General features: G+C 37.8%; 2 protein-coding genes across 2 annotated transcripts in view; one reads left to right on the forward strand and one right to left on the reverse strand.

The window, feature by feature from the left end:
- The window catches only part of GTF2F2 (general transcription factor IIF subunit 2), a 76,820-nt gene that overhangs the window by 18,276 nt on the left and 37,179 nt on the right, over positions 1–21,365 (forward strand). Inside the window, exon 6 of the mRNA XM_021528463.4 lies at positions 18,319–18,400. Coding sequence (XP_021384138.1) covers positions 18,319–18,400 — 82 coding nt within the window. The remainder of the gene's footprint in view (positions 1–18,318; positions 18,401–21,365) is intronic.
- On the reverse strand, positions 7,213–8,596 carry KCTD4 (potassium channel tetramerization domain containing 4). Its single transcript, XM_021528464.3, has one exon. It carries the CDS (start codon positions 8,439–8,441, stop codon positions 7,668–7,670), a length of 774 nt encoding a protein of 257 aa, XP_021384139.1. The 5' UTR covers positions 8,442–8,596; the 3' UTR covers positions 7,213–7,667.

Here is a 21,365-nt window from a genome sequence, read left to right on the forward strand (position 1 = left end):
GATATGGGTTTAATGTAGGCCAGCATTAATTTGAGTTAAATTTTTTGAGAATTTGTGTAAATGTCCTTGGTGCCCTTAGAGTCTGGCTGTTTTAGGATATTGTATAAATAGTCTATCATCTATATCTGAGCAAACTAATGCACTTACTGTCATACAGATTCTCTCCTAACAACAGAACCTGATACAAAACAATGGGAGTTAATCCCATGACTGTATTTTGTCCTTCTATGATGTCCATGTCCAACTTGTAGAAGTACTGAATAAACAGAAGTGTGCTTTTGGCTTGTACCAGAGTTCTTGGTTTTCCTTATGACTCTTGAGGAATCCCAGGAATCTTAGCATTGCAGATCATTATTTCACAAATTGTGTTTGTCTTCTGTGAGGTATTTTGCTGATTGTTGCAGTTCACCCACATACCAGCATTTGATGGGTTTGATCACATTTGATGGGTTCAAGTTTTTGAAGTATTGCAAATTCAGAGCCTTGAATGATGGATCAAAGGGGCAGAGGAAAATCAAATGTTTTCTGTGTTGGCCAGTACAAGACTGAAATGTAACAGATGTAAGGCTTGCAGGAGTCAGTTTCAAAGTGAATAATATGAGGGAGCTCTGTGGGCAATCTCAGAAATCATAATCTTGGCGTGGCAGAAAAGTTACAGAAGTAGACTTTTATTTTCATATGGGAAGGCATAAGTGGCCTACATGTTAGATTTCTGCCCTGTTGGGAAAGAACTTTATTTGCTGTTCTTTTTAGAAAATGTGTTGGAAATGTCACGAGACCTGGCAGTGCTGCAGGCCTTAGATAATATTAGTATTGATAAGACTTCTAACCTCAAGAGTGCCTTTTCCTCTCTTTAGCTGATTCTTATCAACCTGGCTGGCAGGACACCTTTAATTTGTCTCATCTGAGACTACCAGTTTCAGCACTGAGAAAATGTACTGCTTTATCTCTAATACTTGCCAAAGGCCTTATTTAAGTAGCAGAGAGGCAATAAATGACTGGGTTTGGTGTTACAGTTGCTTGTTCTGTTTACATTTTTTCATGCTTAGCCTGTTCATTGCTAGTTTGTTTGCTTATTTTTTCTTCCTGATTGAGAGTCTGTATCCACCTCTGACCTGGTTTTTTCTTTCCACTTTATCTGTTTGCTATGGTACGAAATCAGGAATCTCCTAGGAGCTAACAAATAGCTTTCTGTGGAGCTGCAGCAGGAGATTTGTAGCTTGAAGTTTTCTATTAACAATTTTTTAAAAAAATTAATTCCTCAGATTTCTGCTACAGTAAAGAAAATTGCCTCCTTGAAAGCTGGCATATGGAAAGCAAAAAGAAAATTTTATATGATTTTTCCTCCATTATTTATTTATTTATTTCAGGATTATTAGACATTACTTGTATTGTATAACCTCAGTGTTGCACTGTGGATCTGTCTTCATCACAAAACCAAGACCTCAGCTGACAGAGGGTAACACTGAGTCCCTTCCTCTTCATCTCACAGTGCTCATAGGCCCTCTCACCACACTTCTTCCTCCCCATTCTCACAGCTGGGGGAGTCCAGCACTGCAGACTTCCCTGAGCATCAGACTCCAGACTCTAGCAAGCCCCTTGGAACTTCATCTTCCTGGGGCATTTCCCCAGCAAGCAGCCTCGGGTTTTTAAATCTGAATTCTCATTTCCTTGATGTGTTTCTGTTGCTGGTAAAGTGCCACCCCCTGACACAGGATGCCATATCTCTCTTCAAGAGCTGCGATCAAGGAGACCTTGTGCTTTGGTTAAAGCAGGCTTTCCATACTTGGAACAAAGCTGAAAATTTGGTGGTGTCAAAGGGGAAAAAATACGTATTCTGGAAAAGCGTAGAGTACAAAACTATACTATTTCAGTACAAAACTGAAATAATGCTTGGGGTGGAACTAGTGGAATCTCCCTTTAATGCCCAGAAAGATGATGGCTTTCATGAACTATGTGTAAACCGAGGTTATGTCCCCCAAAGTCACACCACCAATGAACAAGGCAGTATTGTAATTTTTAGCATTACCAGGAAAAGCTTACAGACATTCAGAATGACTCAATTTATAGGAGTCATCTTCTAACAACTTGGTTTTGAAATCCTAGCATGTTGAGCTTGCATATCATCATGTTGTAATGGTGTTTTAAATGAGTAGCTGCTGTTTACGGCTATAATTATTGTACCAGCTTTGAACAGCACAGATAGAAACAGCTTCTTGGGAGACTGTTGCATTAGCTGTGTGTGGTACTCCTACTACAAACATTTTTGGGAAAAGAAATCAGTTGTCTAGTTCTACAGAATATTATGCAATTTCAGAAGGAAAGGCAACTGCAGCTTCTTTTTTGGAGTGTTTGCTCATCCGTGTTCCTCAGGTGTCATCATACATCTTCCCCAGTCTTTGCCACACTGCTTGTTTTCTGGCATTTTGTTGGGCATGATGATGATTTACAGAGGCAGTGTTTTGAGACAATGTTCTCTGTGATATACCAATACATAGGAGTCACAGAATGTCTATTTCAAATGTAAATAAACCCCAAAATGTTTGTTTTTCTGATCCTAAATTTCTTGTGCCTTACTTACTGATTTTGTTTCAATACAGTAAACTATGCAAGCCTCTCTCTTCATATAAGGATTCCTTAATTTTTAAACTAGTAGTCACTTTCCTGTCAATATACCCTGTATTGCAGGGCAGCAATCAATGTTGAGTTTATGTAATAGTTATTTTGCAAAGATGATCCAGCCTAGGAAAATAGTATTTATTTTGTCACAGATCCAAGTGAACTTGTGCTCTTCATCCCCAATCCTGATTTATCAGTCAGTAGCATTAGGGCAACATGATCCTTCTACACAAATAAATGAATGGATTAGACTCTGTTCTTATTATATGGTATTATTTGTTGCCTGCCCTTATTCTGCTTGTATCCTAATGAGGAGTGGAGGAAGAAGATAATTTTCCTAACCTCTTCTCACCTTACTTAGTGGAAGCCTTGTAACGCTTTTAAGAAGCGAAAATAACAATGCTACTGATTTTCTGCAAATGTGATTTTTACCTACTGTAGAAGTGACCTGTTGTCACTTAAACAGTTGTAATTGGTACAAATGCAAAAAAGTAAAAATATGACATGAGCCTTTGAAAACATCAATAATACAATTATGAGGCTGTGAAACACTGGTCAGTGGGTGAGTCAGTACTGAAGGTACAGAACTGGAGTTGCAATTTGACTTTGTTGTGCAGCCTCTGTATTTCACAGCATCAAGACTACTTCTAGAAATCACATCTAACTCTAGAAGTCATTGGACAGTAAGTGGTTAGAGACTGAAGAAATACTTTGAGCTGGCATTGTATATGTTTTTCCCATATACATTGTATATGTATATGTTACTCTTTACTAGGCATCCCTGACAAAGCTCCACGACTGGCCTGACAAAAGGAAGTGGTGTGGTGAAACAGAAAAGAAAAATTGTTGTATCATAGGAGGAGAGAACAAGACATGGGAAAGAATGTGAAGGTCAAAGGATCAAAAATGGGAGTTCTCCCAGACATGTGAAGTGTCTGGGTATAGAAACAGTTCTCAGTCACCAGGGAAAACTGGGCTAAAACAGGCCTTAGTGTGACATAGTGCAGCCACTTGTAGCTTTTGTTCTCAATAGAAATCCATATAGTTGGTACCTATGCCAGTGTACTGCCAAGTTTGATAATGTCCTTGGCTTCTCTTCCGCCACTGAGGAAAGGTGGGCATCCAGATGTCAGTATTTTGGTCAGTTTGGCAGCTATTTATATTTTTCCATGAGTAGTCATTCAAGAAATTAATAGGGGCAAAAAAAACCCAAAACATTTTGTAGTCTATGGAATTTAGTCCTGCCTTCAGTTGCCTCTGTCTTTTCTGCTTGGTGACCCCTTTTCTCATCTGACAAAATAGGCAGGGAGGCAAGCAGTACTGACCAAGCCTGGGAGCAGGTTAAGTACCTCCTTGGGGAAATGGAGGGAAGTTCCTTCTTACTCCTACCAGAGCAGTTGAAGATCACCAGGGAAATTATGGTAATTGTCATTCCTTCCTGATACTTGTAGGGCAGTTCTGATAAGTTTGTTGTGATCCAAGTCTTAAGGAGAGAAAGGAGAATAGAAATACTTTACCTGCACATCATATACTAAGTAATGTTAATGTTGTTAGAACAACTGTGGGTATTTCTGACTTAAGCTCTTGGTTTTGAAGCTTTTGTATTGTCATAGTAGTTATTGAATATGAAATTTTCAGCTTTAAAGAAAAGACAGAAAAGGTAGCTGATGCATAACTGGGTACTTTTTCTGGCTCATCATACTGTGATGGAACATAATGGAAACCTGACTGAACATATGCAAAATATATTTATGTTATATTTAGTAATTTTATGGAGTGCAAAGGAAACATTATTCACAGTATTGAGGTTTTTATGTGCTTTTTTGTTCATACACCAAAACAAGACACTCCCACCCTGAAAAAATGCTCAAGTTTATATCTAGTTTGAAGTGTCTAATTGTAGCTGGTATGGCATGATTCAAGACAGTTGTGAATTTCTTTAGTCTGAATAGGGAAGAGAATTATTTTTTACCTCCATGTTCCTTTCTGCTGTGTAATTCAAAGAACTGAGGTGCCTTTGATCAGAGGTAGTATGTAAAAATTTCAAACCCTGGCACTTGCAAAAATGCATCCCTGCTCATGGAAAAGGGGAAATAAACAAGATTGAATTTAGTATTGCAGCAGATGACTTTACATGTGTGCCATAGATGTCCGTGCTACTTACACAGAAATATACAAAAAATCCAGTTAAAATTACATAAGGTAATGAATCATTGAATTTTAAACAAACAAACAAACAAACCTGCAATAAACCAACCAAACAACACAGGTATTTATTTTAATAATGATTAGAGAAGTACATTTTTCACTTTAAAAACTTTTTTTTTTTTTCAAGTTCTCTTTCATAGGTTGAGAAGGCAATAGATACTCAGAACCAAAAGCCTAGCAAATAAATATTTTATGCTATAGAATATTCTTAGAAGATGCTTCAGATGGTTTCCATGTTACATTTGATTATCAGCTTATGAATAACTTATATTCTGAAAATATTTTCTACAATAAATGCAGACTCATCAAATTGTCTACTGATTTTTCATGAGGAAAAGTCATCCTCCAATAAAAAACTGATGCTGCTTCCTGATATGGGAGTGCTAACAATTGATTTCCTGGTGTTTGGCATCCTAAGAGCCTAACTGAAAGGCAAGCAACCACAACATATTTTAATTAACATATATTAATTGTTTGAAATAAAAATTTGTTTTCGCTGTCCTTCTCTTCAGCTGCAATTACATTTTAAATTTTAGTCAAAGACCCAGGACAAATGAAGGTTGTAATCAAAAGTGTTTAAGTGCAAATGGATTGACATCCCAGGAACAACAGCCTCCTCCAGACTTTGTGCTGATGCAGGCTGTGTATTTGACAGCACTGTGAGCATGCTGCTTTAAAACTTGTGGATTCATTATGGAGCTTTTTTAGATTGGCTTGCCACTTTATCTTGTTCATGTAGAGAATTTTATCTACAAAGGGCTTTTCATGTAATTGTTCTGCATGATTGTGTTTCTAGTTCTTGTCCTAGAAGATCAACAGGATTTTGTATTGCTTTTAGGGAAGCTTTTCACAGAATTCCTACAGGTTCTTATAAGCACAAGATTAGTGGTTAATGAGGATTTTTTTTAATATCTCAATTTGAAAATAGCTTGGAGGGGGAGGAGAGAAGATGACACATGCTGGTGGCATATGTAAACAATAGTATTTTACTATGTATCTTTTGTGTGTATATAATTAATGCATTTGGACAAATTCAGAGACGTTTTGGGATACATGGACAGTTCAGCATGTCTGCCTGAAATGTAAAGTAATCTGATTTTTAAACATTAGAGTCTGGAAAAGTTCCACTTAGAACCATATTTTTTATAAAACCACATTTTTTAATGAACTGTAAGTCTGTAACCTCTCCAGAATACTCCATCAGAATGAATACACTGCGTAGAAATTATTAGTATTATGGAGAGGTTGAATCCCCTCATTTGATAAAATCATATTGGAATATGTTTCAGTTACTGCTCCCTGGTCTGGAGATGTAGCATCCCTGCATTAATTCACCTCTAGCAAGGGACCTAGTTAAGAATACCTGTTGTATGTTAAAAGTGAAAAAGAGATTCATGTTGAGGGATAAGTGGACCTTGAATTTGTATTCTCAGCCCTTGATACTAAAGATTGATTTGTTCCCCCTAAAATCCAAACCACAGCTGTTCTCAGCCTGTCTTCTGTTAGCTGTTTTCCTTGGTTGTCACTTCTAGTATGGATTGTACTGCCTTTTGTTGACATTATTTTTTTCCTCTATAAAATCAATGCTTTGGGAGACTACTTAGTTAGTTTTTTTCTTTCTTTATAAGCATTTTACTTGAATTTTGGGTTCATATAAGCTGTGAATGAAGATTGGTTTAAATGACAAACAATGTTTAGAGTTAGTGCTGCTTCTTCTTGCCTTTTGTGATGATTTTTCAGCTTGCTTTTGTGAAGTGGCTGGTTTGTAAGACTTGGGTTTAAATTAGTTACAGTTGTTCTATAGAAACTATTAAAACTCTGTTTAAAATATCAATTAAAAGATTTTATAAATAGTGGAGATGAGGAAAATAAAGATATTTATTCTATTAATTAGAGTGAATAGTGTTTCATGCCAGCAGGTAGTCTGTTCAGAACTGATAGTACTCATTGCATTTCGTAAGCCACTGTGCAAAGCAAGGGCTCTGTTCATTGCCTGTCCTTAGGAGCACAAATGATTGCTAGGAAATACTGATTGTGGCATTGTAGGATGCCAGTACTGGAAACCTGTCACACTAAACTTAATGTCAAATACTTTTTGATATGCTATCAAATAACTATCAAATAGCTATTTGATGTGTATGTATGATTAGAAAATTTAACATTCTGTGCAGATTGAACCCAATTCCTATAATAAAATTAATCTCCCCAAGCATTATTTTGTTGGTTTACATGTTTCTGGCAATATTAGTATAGCAATGTGGTATAAATTTGGGGTTAAGTGAGTTGAGAAACCATTTAACTTGAAAATTAAGTTGGTTATTTTAAACTCTCCTGCAATCTTGACTTTTGCAAATTCAATACAATACATTACCATAAACAATAATGAACAGTCAAAATAATTTATTCCAGTTAAAATCCATTCTGAATTTGTTATAAGCAAAACATACTTTAAGCCTGCTTATTATCTGAAAACACTCTCACTGCTGTTGAGCAGAGCAGTTAGGTATATGTATGTTCATCACATAGGTACACAGAAATTCAGCTAGACTCTGGTTGAAAGACAGCATTGAGAAAACATATTGCAAAGAGCATAAAGCAGTCCATCTGTGTTTACAATGTTAGCAGATAATTCTTGTTAAATTCAGGCATAAAATTTTCATTCAGCTTAAGTAAGCCAGAGATAGATGTCATTATGAGATTTACATACCATTAGCTCACATCAGTTGATTAGCAGCTGAGCTCTGTGGTACAGGGCTAGTTAGATGCATTATTTGTGATGCCAGGAGGCTGCAGTTCAAGGAGGTTTACTGGCTGCGTGCTCGTTTCCTTTGCCTTTGTGATTACTTGATAAAATGCAGTGCATCACTGTGAACAATCGACCCTCTTGAACAGTCCAGACTGGTCAGCAGTCTAAATCCACATTTTAAAGCTGTCATTATAGCCTCAAATTTAAGAGTTTCCAGGGTGCAGACAAAGGTGTTGTCCTCCTTCAGTACCAGTCGTGTACCGTTTTCAGACTTTATGAAGTACTTGAATTGAATAATATTTGAAGATACTGAAAACTCCTCTGGAAATCCATCCAGTCTGCTTTTGGACACCAGTACAATTCTGGATTTTATTTTTGCAATGAATTCAGGAGCATTACAAAAGATTCTAAGTCCTTGTGAACGGTCGTGGCTGTCAGTTATTTCCAGGAAAGTAGTCTCTCGGGATGCTAGCTGTTCCTTCTCCCACCTTGCTTTCACTGCCTCTGAGAGTACCTTAAGCTGGAAGAATTCGGCTTCTTGTGCCAAAAGTTGATTTTCTCGAAACCCCTCTGGTAGAAGAAGTTCTCCGTTCCGTAGGAAGTTGAGGATGTGTCTGAAAAGGAGTCCATCTCTGTCTATGAAGTAATGACCATCTGCATCAAATGGGCACATTATTCTTCCATTTATGATCCCCTCCAGAAAAGAATCTGGATACTTGGTTAGTGTCTGTTTTTGTGTGATATATAGATAACCACCGACATTCAGAGTAATCAGAGACGTTTTATAGTCCTTGTCTAGCTCGGAGCTTTCAGAGTTGCTGGTTTTTTCTTCGCATTCATTTTCTCTCCTGCTTGCTTTTCTCTCCATTATTGAAGCTAGGACAACAATACAGCTATCCTGCTTTGCTCTTGTCAGCTTGCAAAGAGAATGTTTCTTATTAAAAAGCACCTTTATTCAGCTCCAGCTTGATGTTGGAATAGAAATGCTGCTCGCATTGCTCCGACTGTCAGCTTGGCTTTGCAGTAGGTGGCGTATCAGCTGTGTGTGCAGGGAGATAGCAGGAATATGACTGTAAGAGAGAATTTGCATTTAACTGTGTAAGGGAAGAAGCGTATAACAACTGTTTGTTTTATTTCTTTCCCTTAAGTCTAAGTAGTTTGCATAGCTTAGGGTGTTCTGCACAGAAATACGTACTGCTATACTAAATGGCAACTTATTTTTAATACTTGAAGATGTATTTGTAGTGTCAGCTGGCCAAATCGTATTTTGTGCTTATGGTGTTAAACAGCTTCATTTGTGTTTCAAGGATTTTTATTTTCACGAAGCCTGTTTTTTCATGTTGTTTTTTAGTACTGATGACAGTACCTGATGCATACAGCAGGACAACAGAGAAATGAAAGGTGTCCCTGTGTGTATAAGGGGGGTATCATCTATGGAATGTGTGCATATGCATGTCATTTATTTATTTGGTATGTGTGCAGCAGTAAAATGTTTCCACAGAAGATACCCTGGAAGTAGTCCTAAGGACTTGATCTGATTATTCCAGATTTGTGGCAAAAGCTTTTATTTGCAGTCAGAGGGTCTATCCTCACCATCACAAGATCAGCAGCCTGATTAGGTTTTCTTTTTTGCCTTCCTGTGTGCCATAGACAAAAACAGTTTTACACTGAGGATTTACCATTTATATTGATGATGGTTTTTAAATCACCAAGACTGTCTAGCATCAGTTGCTTTTTTCTCAATAGTGAAACTCAGCTGCCCTGTGGAACAAAGGGCTTGTGTGCCTACAGATAGCTTTGAACATCACATAACACCATAGCTTAGCAACACTGGGGTAGAGGGAGGCAGAGACATCGGCACAACACACTGAAATCAAATGCCTGTCTTCTCTCCTGTACTTTGAGCCTCCCAGTTGCCTCTTAGAAGATTTCCCCTTTAAATGTATGCAGTTTGGAGCAGGAAAGGAGAAGCTCTCCACACATCTCTATGAGTGTTGCCTTGGGGAGTGGACAGATAGGAGCCACTGCACGCATTCCCCAGCACAGGTGGGAGCAAAGGCTTTCCTTGGGTTAGACCTGGAGAGGAGGAGGTTCCATCTTCCTCCAGATGTATTTTTCACTTTACAGATAGATGTGTCCTGCTAGCAGTGGAAAGGCAGATTATTTTTCTGTAAATTCTTCGGCTCTAAGTATATTATTCCTACTGCTCCCACTTTCTATAAGGTTGTTTATTGATACCACAGAGTAATCACTGTACTATTTTATTATTTGGTAACTGACTAGTGAAAATAAATGTTTTCTCTAACTCTTCTCCTTGCCAGGGTATCCTATCCCTAGTGTATCCCAGATACACTGAATTTTTCTGCTGCTGTATATGATATATTAAGCAAGTATTATTAATTAGGTTTGATTTACCAGGAATTAGTAATGGTTTTATTTTTAACTCTTTGATGCCATGGATATGTTTAACATAACTTCAGTCAGAGATTTCAATCAGTTTCTTATTTTTAAACATTTAGACTTTTTTTCAAGATTAACTCCTTTCACTAATTACTAAGTTTTTCAAGTTCAAGTCACTGAATTAGTAATTGAGAAAACGAAAAAGACAGGTAGTTTCAAATAAGACTTTTTTTCCATTACAGGAGACATCCATTCAAATTTATTTTATTGTCAAGTGGTTGAAAATTCACATAATGTGCTTAGATTGTGCATAACTAAAATATTGAACCATCTTATTGTCTGTTAAACCTTAAGAGAATGATTGGTGGTGCTTTCATCTCACACAGTGAACTTGAAATATTTTAAAGCTGAGCTAGGAGCATCCTGGTACAAGTAACCAGGGATTTCCAAGGAGAGAAGGGATTTGTAAAAGACAAGAAATTTTCCGTGTCCAATTAGACTGCATTTTAATAGACAGAATTCACAACAATGTGTATTCTCTTTTCATAATCTTCTCGATGTTCTAACACTTGCAGTTGATATTTTCCAGTTTTGTGAACAAGTAAGTATTCTTTAAAAGATCATGCAAAATCATTTTAGTGGTTTGTATGATAAAATATTCAAGATGGATTTGGTGTGGAAAATATACTCTGTGGAGTTCATGAATATTTACACTTAAACCTTTGAGACTTGAAAAATTTAGAGCTGCTGTAAAATTTTCATCCCCACAAACCCATGTAGCTTTATTTCACTGCAGCTGACAGTCATCTGTAAAACAAAACTAAATCCTGGCATTTCTCAGTGAAAATTTTCCACTTTCTGTGCCATACTACAAGACTTTACCAAAAAGCCCTCATTCTTTCTGTGCACTTGGTGATACGTATGGTATTATAGTGCATGTAATTTTAATGGGGTGATTTCATATAACTTACTGTTTTTTGAAGGTGTAGGTTTGCTGGGTTTCCTTTTTTCTTTCCTTTTCTCCATGCACTGAAAGATTATCCAAAAGTTCATTTTGGCAAAGATACTGAAATATTTCTTGCTATCAAGTTAGAGATTTTGACCATTTTTGTCCTCTGAAAGTCTTTTGTGTTGTGTACTGGTCAGTCTGTGATAGGTGAGACATGCCAAGTGCATCCCAGATCTTGCTTCCCACTTGGGTTGAAACAGAGTAGCTTGCTGCTGGGTGCTTTTCCCTGTTATTAGTGAATTGTTTCTTCCCTGTCCAGCTGAAGTCTTCTGCTTAAAGTGTGGGATAGCAATCCTGAAGTGGCTGCTTTTTCATGAATTATTAGTGTCACCTGTATGCTGGGTTTGTTGTTGAAGTATGGAATAGTGCTGGAATCCAGCAATTGAAAGGATATTGTTTTGGTTTCAGATTAAGTCAGGAAGTACACTGAGCACCCTTGTCCACACTTAGGAGAGTGGCTATAGTAGTAGTACTCCCTTCCCAAGTTACAAACACTTTGGGTTGCAGCAGAAGGGCAATCCACAGAGATTTCCAGGTTTTCACTCAGACAAGCTGTCGTAGAGACAGTGAAATTTCAGTGCTGTTGTCTAGCAGCTACACAGAAAAATAAAACTTAGGAGGAGGGGGCTAGGAATCTTCCCCTCCTTCTGCCCTACATATTTCTTTTTGGAAAATAAGTTCACTCTCACTCATCTTCCACCCTCTTCCTGAACCTCCTGGTCTGTAAGCTTGAGCATGCCATGGAGCTGAGGATTCAGGACCAGAATACAACATGGAAAAGTTGGTCCTTTACCCATGGTTCAGCTCACTTGCCTATCCAAAGATCAGCTTTACCGACAGTCTGCTGTCAGAGAAAATAACCTGGGTAACAGAGACCAGCTAAATTTTTTATTAGAGTACAAAAGAATATGAGGACAATTCTGAGCTGTAGGAGGGAGAGAAATTTAGATTAGGAAGCCATGCTAATGCACCCTAATCTGTTAGGGTTATTGAGGTATTTTGCTCGTCATTTAATGTCAAAACACAGAAAATTGGCCAGGTTGTTGGACATTTAGACCATTCAGTAGCTCCTGTCACTCAGTGTTGGTAGCATAGAAATTCACATTTCAAAAATATCTCCAGATGTTGATTAACAGCTGTTGAAGACAGCATAGTAATTAAAGATTTTCAAACCAGCAAGTCTGAATAATTTGCATTCGAGAGTTTCTAAAGGGCTGTCTAAGAAACTGTCAAAGTTGCTGTTGATATTTTTAATAATTTTTGAGCACTGCAATTCTACAAGACTGGAAAAGCAAATGCTGTGCCAATATCTGCAAGATGAATTAGAGGAGACAGGTATTTAAATATGAAAAGGTATTGTATGAAAAATGATAAAATATCTGACTTGGAAATCAATCAGTTAAAAATTAAGGGAGAGTAATATAATGCTAATCAATGTGTGGAGAGAAAATTTTTTTTGCCCTTTTCTTAAATTAGAATTTGTTCAGCAAAGCAGGTGATGCTTTTTTCTGATAAATCCTTCAGTATGTTTCATTTGCAATTTTGTAGTAGAATAAATACTGCCACAGTATGCAACAATATACCACATTAGTTTCCCTATCATTTAGCTATACAGAACTTAACCTGCAGGCTTCAAACTGTCAAATATTAAGCAGAAAATTATCACTCAGATGTTGCTGTGATTTGGTTCTTGGTCAGTTTTTTTCTAGTGAGTGATCAAGGAGGTAGTTGGTGATGGTTTTGCTGATGATACACCTGAGAGTATAGTCAGTAAGGTGATACATTGATGATGCTGCAGGATTTGGATAGTTGGTTTGGATAACATTTTATTATCACCAAATACAAAGTTTATATGCCCAGAAATACACTGTAGACAGAGTTTGCAGTATTTATGTTTGCAGGAGAGTTAGGGAGAGGTTCTGATCTATGTATAATAGGTCACTGACAGCTGAGCATGAGTTCTGTGCAGTGGTCAGCAAAACAAACACAGAATGTATCACTGCATGCCTAAATAAGGGAATGCCAAGTGATGACCTGGAGAGCCTGTTCCATAATTGCATAGCTATCAGGGAAGAATGTTCTGAGAAGGGCACCAGCTTTGAGGCAAGAGAGGTGCCACAAAATGCCTTTTGTCTGTAAGAGCAGAGCTGAGGTCTAGTGATGGAAGGGGCTGTTCCTTTTCCAGCCAACACATGCAAAAGCCTAGGAAGATGCATTGTGGTTTAAGTGAGCAGTGTGAGCTTACCAGGACTTCTGACTTGGATGCTGGTGTGCTGGTTTTGGCAGGGGAAGAGTTAACTTTCTTCACAGTGGCTGGTATGGGGCTAAGTTTTGGATTTGTGCTGAACACAGGGCTGATAATACAGAGATGTTTTTGTTATTCCTGAGCAAGGATTACACAGAGCCAAGGCCTTTTCTGCTTTTTGTACTGACACACTGGTGAGGAAGTTAGGGGTGCATGGAAGGTTGGGAGGAGACAGAGCCAGGACAGGTGACCCAAACTGACCAAATGTTCCGGACCATGTGACATCATGCACAGTATAAAAAGTGGGGGAAGAAGGAGGAAGAAGGAGTTTGGAGTGATGACATCCATTTTGAGTGATGGCATTTTTCTTCCCAAGTAACTGTTATATGTGATATAGCCCTGTCTTTATCCCAGCACATGAGTTTTCCAGCTTTTACCCTTCTGATTCTCTCCCTAATCCTGCTTGTGGGGCAGTGAGTGGCTGCATGAAGTTTGGTTGCTGGCTGGGGTTGAACCATGGCAGCTGGAAAGCAGCAGCCCATCTTCTAACAGCTGAGGATATGGTGGCACATGTGCCCACAGCCTGGCCTTACTGCATTTTCATCTCCTTTTTCCTGTCGCCTGAGAACCATGCATCCTGAGTGTGGTCATCTTCTCCCTTTTTGCTTGGCGCTGCTCACAGCAAGCTCCAGAGCCTGACCCACATGCTATCAAGTCTAGCTGTGAGAGACAGTATCTCAGGAGAGACATACATGAACTGGACTTTCTCAGGCCAGTAAGAACAATTAAGAAGCTGAAGGACTGGCATAATGGAAGGTTCAGGAAAACATGATTTATTTTTATTAGGCTTGATAAAGGTGGAGACTACATAAGTGCTTGGATAGGCAGAAATGCTTTCCTAGCAGGCTCTTCAGCTTAGCAGTCAATGGTCCAACAAGACAGTGGCTGGAAATCAAAGCTGAGTGCAGTCAGACTAGAAGATTAATACATTAAAATCTCCAAGCCGGTCCATTTCTCTCTCTCTCTCTCTCTCTCTCTCTCTCTCTCTCTCTCTCTCTCTCTCTCTCTCTCTCTCTCTAAAAACTACAAGCCAATCCCTATCAGACCATCTACTGCACAATTCCAGTAAATTCCTCTCCTGCCTGTTTATTAACATTGGCTTAAGTGTTTCTACCATATTCTGTTCTTTGATTGTCAGCAGGATTCCCAACTGGAATCTGTGTTTCCCCAGCATATCTATCATCTCACTGAGACAATAGTTGAAATTGCTTTGTTAATTGGCACCGGGGCATTCAGGCAGGGAGTTCATGGTGAGGATGCATTTGGCAGCTAATGATGAACGTATGGGTTCTGTCTGGAGCTGCACTAAGAGGGTCTTTGTACCTGCCAACGTATGTTGGGCATTTGAGAGTGTGAGTCTCTTGGGAAAATCTCTTATTTTCCCTTCTCATCACTGATCTTAGCTAGTCTTTCTGACCTATTTATTTATTTTTACTATTGACTTTGAGTAGGAGTTTTTAACAGAGAATTACCACTTCCATGCCTTATTCATCCATTACCTCCTGGGCTGCTGTGACTGTGGAAGTATCAAGGCAGAGGTGTGTAGACTTTTGGATATCTTTTCATTGCATCTCTGGTCTTGCAACAGTTGAAGACAGACCCAAGTCTCTGAATTTCAGTTTGGTGAATGAGATCTAATTAGGCTACAAAGGGAATAAAAACTGTGTTCCCTCACTACAGTCGTGCATCCCGGATGTTTGCGTGTATCTTTATGTATTCTGCTAGACTCTAAGGATGTGTTAAAATCCCAAAGAGGGTCTGAAAAAGTGGGACATAAGCCTTGGTTTTTGGACAGTGGATGTTCTTAGACAGCAGACAAGCTTAGTTGCAAGGTGGTGTTTGGGAGACTATGCACAGCCTTGTACATTGATTGGAACGTTTTGTCTGGATTTGGCCACAAAAGACAAATCTGGATCAGTGGTAATTAAAAGAGAGTATTAGCCAAGACAACGAGGATGAGATACCAGAGAAGTTGTGGATTCCCTAACTCTGGCAGTGTTAAAGGCCAGGTTGGATGGGGCTTTGAGCAACCTGGTCTAGGTGTTTCTAACCATGACAGGGGAGTTGCAATGGAGTGATTTTTAAGGCCCTTTCTAAACCAAACTATTATGTGGTAATACTAAGGATAAACTTGTTTAGTTGGCATGTTCGTTTTCTAAGTAGTTAGTGAGTAGGAACTCTATGCTTTACTGATTCTGATCCTTGAAACTCAAAAATAATTTGAAAATTCTGCAAGGTGCAGGGAGATTGATAGTGACATGTCAGGGTTCAGGCAGCTTGGTTAGATGGTTCAGGTGAATATAGGTTAGCTAGCCTTGAAACCTGTACTACAGAAGTCAGCAAAAAATTGTTATGGAGTTCAAGATAAGATTGGAAATGTTGTGAATGCTAACAAACATGGCTTTATGTAAAGTTTTTCTGGTTTAACACATCTAATTTAGTTTATTTTGAAGATTGTGAGTTTAAAGGAATAGCACATTTGCAGCCTGCTTAGCATTTCCTATTGCACATAGTCTAGATCCTTGTGGCATTCTGATATATATATAAAAAAAAACCAAAAAAAAAACAAGCACAGAACAAGATTAAAAGCAAGCCAACAGTTATCAGAAAGGAATTATGAGTAGGAAGCCTCTTGAGTTGTAGTTTGGAGGGCTTACTCCAGGATTTGCAAGAAGGACAGTGGTGAGAATCCCTGCTTTAAAAAATGTGTCATGATTGACACAAATGCTGGTCAGACAGTGAGTAACTATGACAGGACTGTCACAGTGTGACTGGGATTGCTTAATTCACAGAATCTGTTTTAACGACAGTGAGTTTTCACCAAGCCAAAGGCAATTATACACCTAGGCAATGCAGAGCGCATAGACAAAATGTAAGACTTAGAAAAGACTCAAAATAGTTGTGTTAGTAATACAATAGCTAGTCAACTCCACAAATCCCCAGAACTTGGTTTTTAGAGACATACTGATCTTAGCCCAGTTTTAGCCATCTAAGCATGAAACAGTCATGGGACACAGACACCGTGTACCCCCTCCTCCAAAAAACCCTACAAAAAAACCACTAAAAAAATCATTGAATTCTGAAAGAGGTGGGACCATTTTTTTCCTGACAGTCTCTCTTCCTCCCTCTCTCTGCTGAATTCTTAGATTCTGAATAACCTTCAAATGGCTTAAGTGAGGTGAGAGAAATTACAGCTCCTATATATGTTATTTTTCTTCCATGTATGGTTTTCATAAAGTCGGTTTGGTAGTATTATATCTAGTTTCTGGTCTCTTAAAGTTTAAAGTCTCTCTTAGTTTCTGGTTATCTTAAAGCATCATTTCAAGATTGAACAAGATGCAAATAAAAAACTCCAGAGTGATTTAAGTATGGCAAAAATGTCATGTAGTGAGATAATGCATGAGCTTAAATTGGTCCATTTATTGAAAAGGTGATTGAGAAGCAACTTGGTAATGATTTATAAGTACTTTCAAAGGGAGAAAACACCAAGTACTGAAAGACTCTTTATCATAGTGTAGAAAGTCATGAGATGAACCAACTGCTAGAAGCTGAAGGCAAATTCTTATTAGAAATCAAGCAGCAATATTAGTACCACTTTAGCCACAAATAAGTTACTAGGTTCTGTAAAGAAGAAAGACCATGCAATTTTTCTGTTCATGATGCATAGGAAGTCAGGCAAATTTGCCAAGTTGTCTCTTTTGACCATTAAGCTGGGAATCTACAAAACCACAAAAAACAAAAAAAAACAACAAAAAACAAATTTTCTTCTGTTTAATTCAAACCTACCTTAAAATATATGGCTTTTTTACTGCTTTCAAAGATTTAGTTTGGCTCAATCCAATAAATTTTAGATTAAATAATTTTAAAATACATTATGTCTAAGTAATTGTTTCTGGCATTATTCAGGGAGAGCACACTTAAATGTGTGGATGTAGTAATATTTCAGTCTATAAGGTGATAGGAAATCCAGAGGTGTCTCAGAGTGCCTTGGGTTATTTGGACATCAGTATTTCTAAGTGTTTCTGTCATCTTCTGTGACATTGCAGCAGTGTAGTGCTCTTGGAAGGACATTTTAAAACTGAGAGCTAATCAAGCCTTTAAAACTCATCCTTTCATGTAATGCAGGGCTGTTCCAGAGATGTTTAACACATATTGCGCTGGCTATGCCCAAAACAGATGGCTAAATTGACATGTGTTCCTCCCACATCCACACATCATGCACTAGAACATCATAGTAGAAGTGAAGAAGTTTGCCCACCATCACTTTTCTCTCTTCATTTCTGCATTAAATTGCTTTTAATTTTTGGGTTTACCTACCTTTATGGTGTAGGCTGCTACTGCTCTGTTAGTCATCGTTGCTTTAGGCAAAAGGTGGTCACGCATGGTAACAAAGTGACTGCGTCACTTTGTGGTGAATGTACAGAGAGGCGTATTACCTAAATACATGTATGTGGTGTCCTAGATTACTAACTGAAAGCTTTTACTTCTTTTCCCTGATTGTTACCATCTGTTGTATTATTACTTTTTTTGCATTGTGTTCCTTTAGTGTACTTTTTAAAAAAATTGTAACAAGGAAAATGTAATAGTCTTTTCCTGAGAATAAGAATAAAATTAGCTTTTTGCTTTATTTTCCACTAATTTTTGATTATTGGATTATCTTTGTTGATTATTGTTTTAATAGTCACTGTATTAATTGCTCATTTACAGAAAAGTTCCTAGATAATAATCTGAGTGCAACGTCTAGAGAGAGGAGTTGCAATCTCTTATTTAAAATTTGATCTCTGTGATCCATTCTTATATGTAAAACATCTGTAGGCAAAACAAGGAAGTCTAGGGTATACCAGCTATGCAAACATTTTTCCTGGTTATTTTTTGGTGTCTAAATAGCAGGGATTTTAGAACTTGATTTGAGACCTTAGAATTAGGTTATATTTAGTAAGTTCTTAATTAGTGAAAAACAATGCAAATGCTGACCATCTTGGTGGATCTTATTTTAATGTCCAGTTTTACTTAATTTTCTTTTCATTCTAGATAAACTTGCCTTGGAAGGAATAGTGGTGCAACGTGCTGAATGCAGACCTGCAGCTAGTGAAAATTATATGAAGCTGAAAAGGTAGGAGTCCTTCATGACAAATGATACGTGATATCTGACTTTGGTGCTTTTATTACTGCCTTACTAAGGAAGGGTGATTTCGGTATTATCATGGTCTTACACCAGATCTACACAGAACCAGAAATGATCTTGCTTTTGGGGTGGATTTACTGCAGGGAGGGAGTGAAGGCTGCTGTGGGCATTGTATCTCCCTCTGGTTTTGTCTGGTGGGATAATACAGACTTCTGCATCCATTCATATGCAAATCTCTTACTAGAGCACATGTACCTTTCCATATTGGAACATATGTGATTCAAGCTGAATTTCCTAGGATTTAAGGGATTACATTGGTCTGCTTGAGGTGCACTTCTTGAGTGTGGTTTTCTGTGGATCACCCAAGTTTAATTCCGCTTTACACTGTGCCATGCTAGACAAAAAGGATTTCTGTAAAGGTATTTAAAATGTCCAAAATAGGAAGGAGTTTCTGGAGAAGTGCTGGATCTAAACTGGCATGGTTCTTAGAAAAGTTAGTGACTGAAAATACCAGAAGTGGCATGGAAACCACAGCACACACATTTAACAGGATCATTTAATGACTTCTGAAAATTTAAGCAGATACCTCTAGAATTTGTCATGTGATTCATATATCTTATGGGTAATTAACTTGATATTCTCTAATAATCAGATTTGGGATTGAATTGTTCCTTATATTGAGTCCATCTTTATATATTTTAAGTATGTGGTTTTCATTAGATCACCTTTTTATACTATGAGTTTGTTGTAAATGGAGAAATTCAAAGCAGGAAATTTGAGGAAGAGAATTGTCTGTGACTGGTTTTAAAATTGTCAAAAGAAACATAAAATGCAAAGTTTTTCTCCGATGCCTGATCTGATTTCTGTGTATCATTTACATTTTCAGTATCTTGTATTTTATTAACCTTCTCTGTCATCTAAATTGCTCCAGTATTTCCTTATGGAGTTAATTCCATTTTGACATTTTTTGACATTTTATGTTCTAGCTGTTGGAAATTAGTACCATAGGTTTGTTCCTGTACAATGAAATACTTAATTTCAGATGGAATTCTATGATTGCTGTCATGGTTTTTGTCATCAGTAGGAAATGGAGTTGAGGCAAATGTAATGTTATAGAAAAGGACTCGTTTCAATCTGGCAATTTTAAATGTACATGAATATAGAATGTAAGATGTATTTGCTTCATACTTGTTCTAATCACTGGTTTCCTGATCCAAGTGCTTTTTTGCATTTTGTACGTAGTTGATCAGATAAGTTTCTTCATGTAAGGCCACAGAAGGAGACCAAAACAGAACTGATAGCTTGAATTAAGTACTACCCAAACTTTGAATTTTTCAGTCTTTAACTTTCTGTCATGCATGCCTGGATGCAGCTCCTCCTGGTCTTCAATTTTGTCATTTTCTACTCCTATAGGAACAACAGAAGTACAAACACAAAAGCAGATTTTGTCTCTGAAAACATTGGCAGGTGAAAACAATGGTACTGTTGTTTTTTCCTTCCTCTAGAAAAATTGCAGGCTGTGTATTCCTACTTTCTAAATTCACATGCTGTTAAGTGATTTTTTGCCTTCTTACCAAGAAGTTAAAAAAAAATTAGTCTGATCTGTTGAGAATCAGCATGAGATTTAGCACATCTAGCAGTCACAGCCTCAGAAGGAATTGGTTTATATCCAAATACTGTATCTGGTATTTGATTAGTAGGATCTAATTTTTCACTCCCTTTATGCTCTCCCACCCTCAACATGCTACAGTCTGTACATAAAAAAAGGTGACAGCATTAAAGATAAAACACATACATTATAGAGCTGTGTTATATTAAACCATTTTGTTCATTTTTCTACTTACTGTTGTGCTTTATATGAGAGAGACTCTTCAAAGATGGAATTTATAATATTGATAAAACAGCAAGTCTATTGTGTAGGCTTTGAGTGCTATAATACTAAGTTGAGTTGGGGAGGAAGTAAAATTAAAAGATAGATGCAATAGCTTCAAACATTTAAGATCTAGAAAATGGAGCTGCACACTCTCAAAATCTGTAATCACTTTTTTCTGAGAGCTGGCAGTAACCAAAATGGATTATATACTTCCTGGTATTAAATGCAGATACAGATCCTGTCTGTTTTGCCGTCTGCATCCTGGTTGAGGAGATCAGCTGAGGGATGCCTGGTGTGGCATTGGTCTCCTTGCTGCTCTGTAGAGTTTCAGCATGAGGATGAAGCCATGGTCTTGAGATGGGCTTGCTGGGAGTTAAGTGGGAGATAAGCATGACATGTGGGTTTAAGGATGGATGAGGAAACTACAGAAACTGGTGACACTTATGAGTGAAAATGTTAACAAATGTAGTAGTCAGGAGGGTTTTTTCCCCCTGGTTTTGATTTGATAACAGAAAGGATGGAGATGGCTGATGTTCTAAACATCTTGAATACAAGGTACAAATGTGTGTCTAGGGATAACTACGCCCTGACTAAACTAAAACAGAGGTTGTGTGACCTTCACTTGGTACTCCATTTTTCAAGTTTTGTTGTTGGCAGATTTATTTAAACTTCTTCAGTTTTCCTGAACTTCACATTCTAGAAGAGGGACAAATACCATGAAACTCCCACCATCCTGCACTAGTAAAGGTTTGTGCTATTGAACTTTCTGCAAAATTTTTATTAGCAGTGTATTTCTTCATAGCACCTTAATGATTGGTTTTACATTTTGCGTTATTGAGGCTAGCTGGAAAATAATATACGTGGTTTCCAAGCACCTGTCATGGTTTCTGTCTTGTGGGAGTGGATCTCATGATCCCATTTAAAAATATTTGGACTGTGTGGGGGAAAAAGTAGGCAGACCATTCCTAACTGCAGTCATCTTTGCTGTGCAGTGTCACAGAAAATACTGTGCCTACACTATGATAGTTCCCTTCTTGCCCCATGGAGCCTGTCAGACAGTGGGGGCACATGTGAACTGTG

This window comes from Lonchura striata, chromosome 1 (assembly GCF_050655825.1).
Source record: "Lonchura striata isolate lonStrDom1 chromosome 1, ASM5065582v1, whole genome shotgun sequence".
NCBI lineage: Eukaryota > Metazoa > Chordata > Aves > Passeriformes > Estrildidae > Lonchura > Lonchura striata.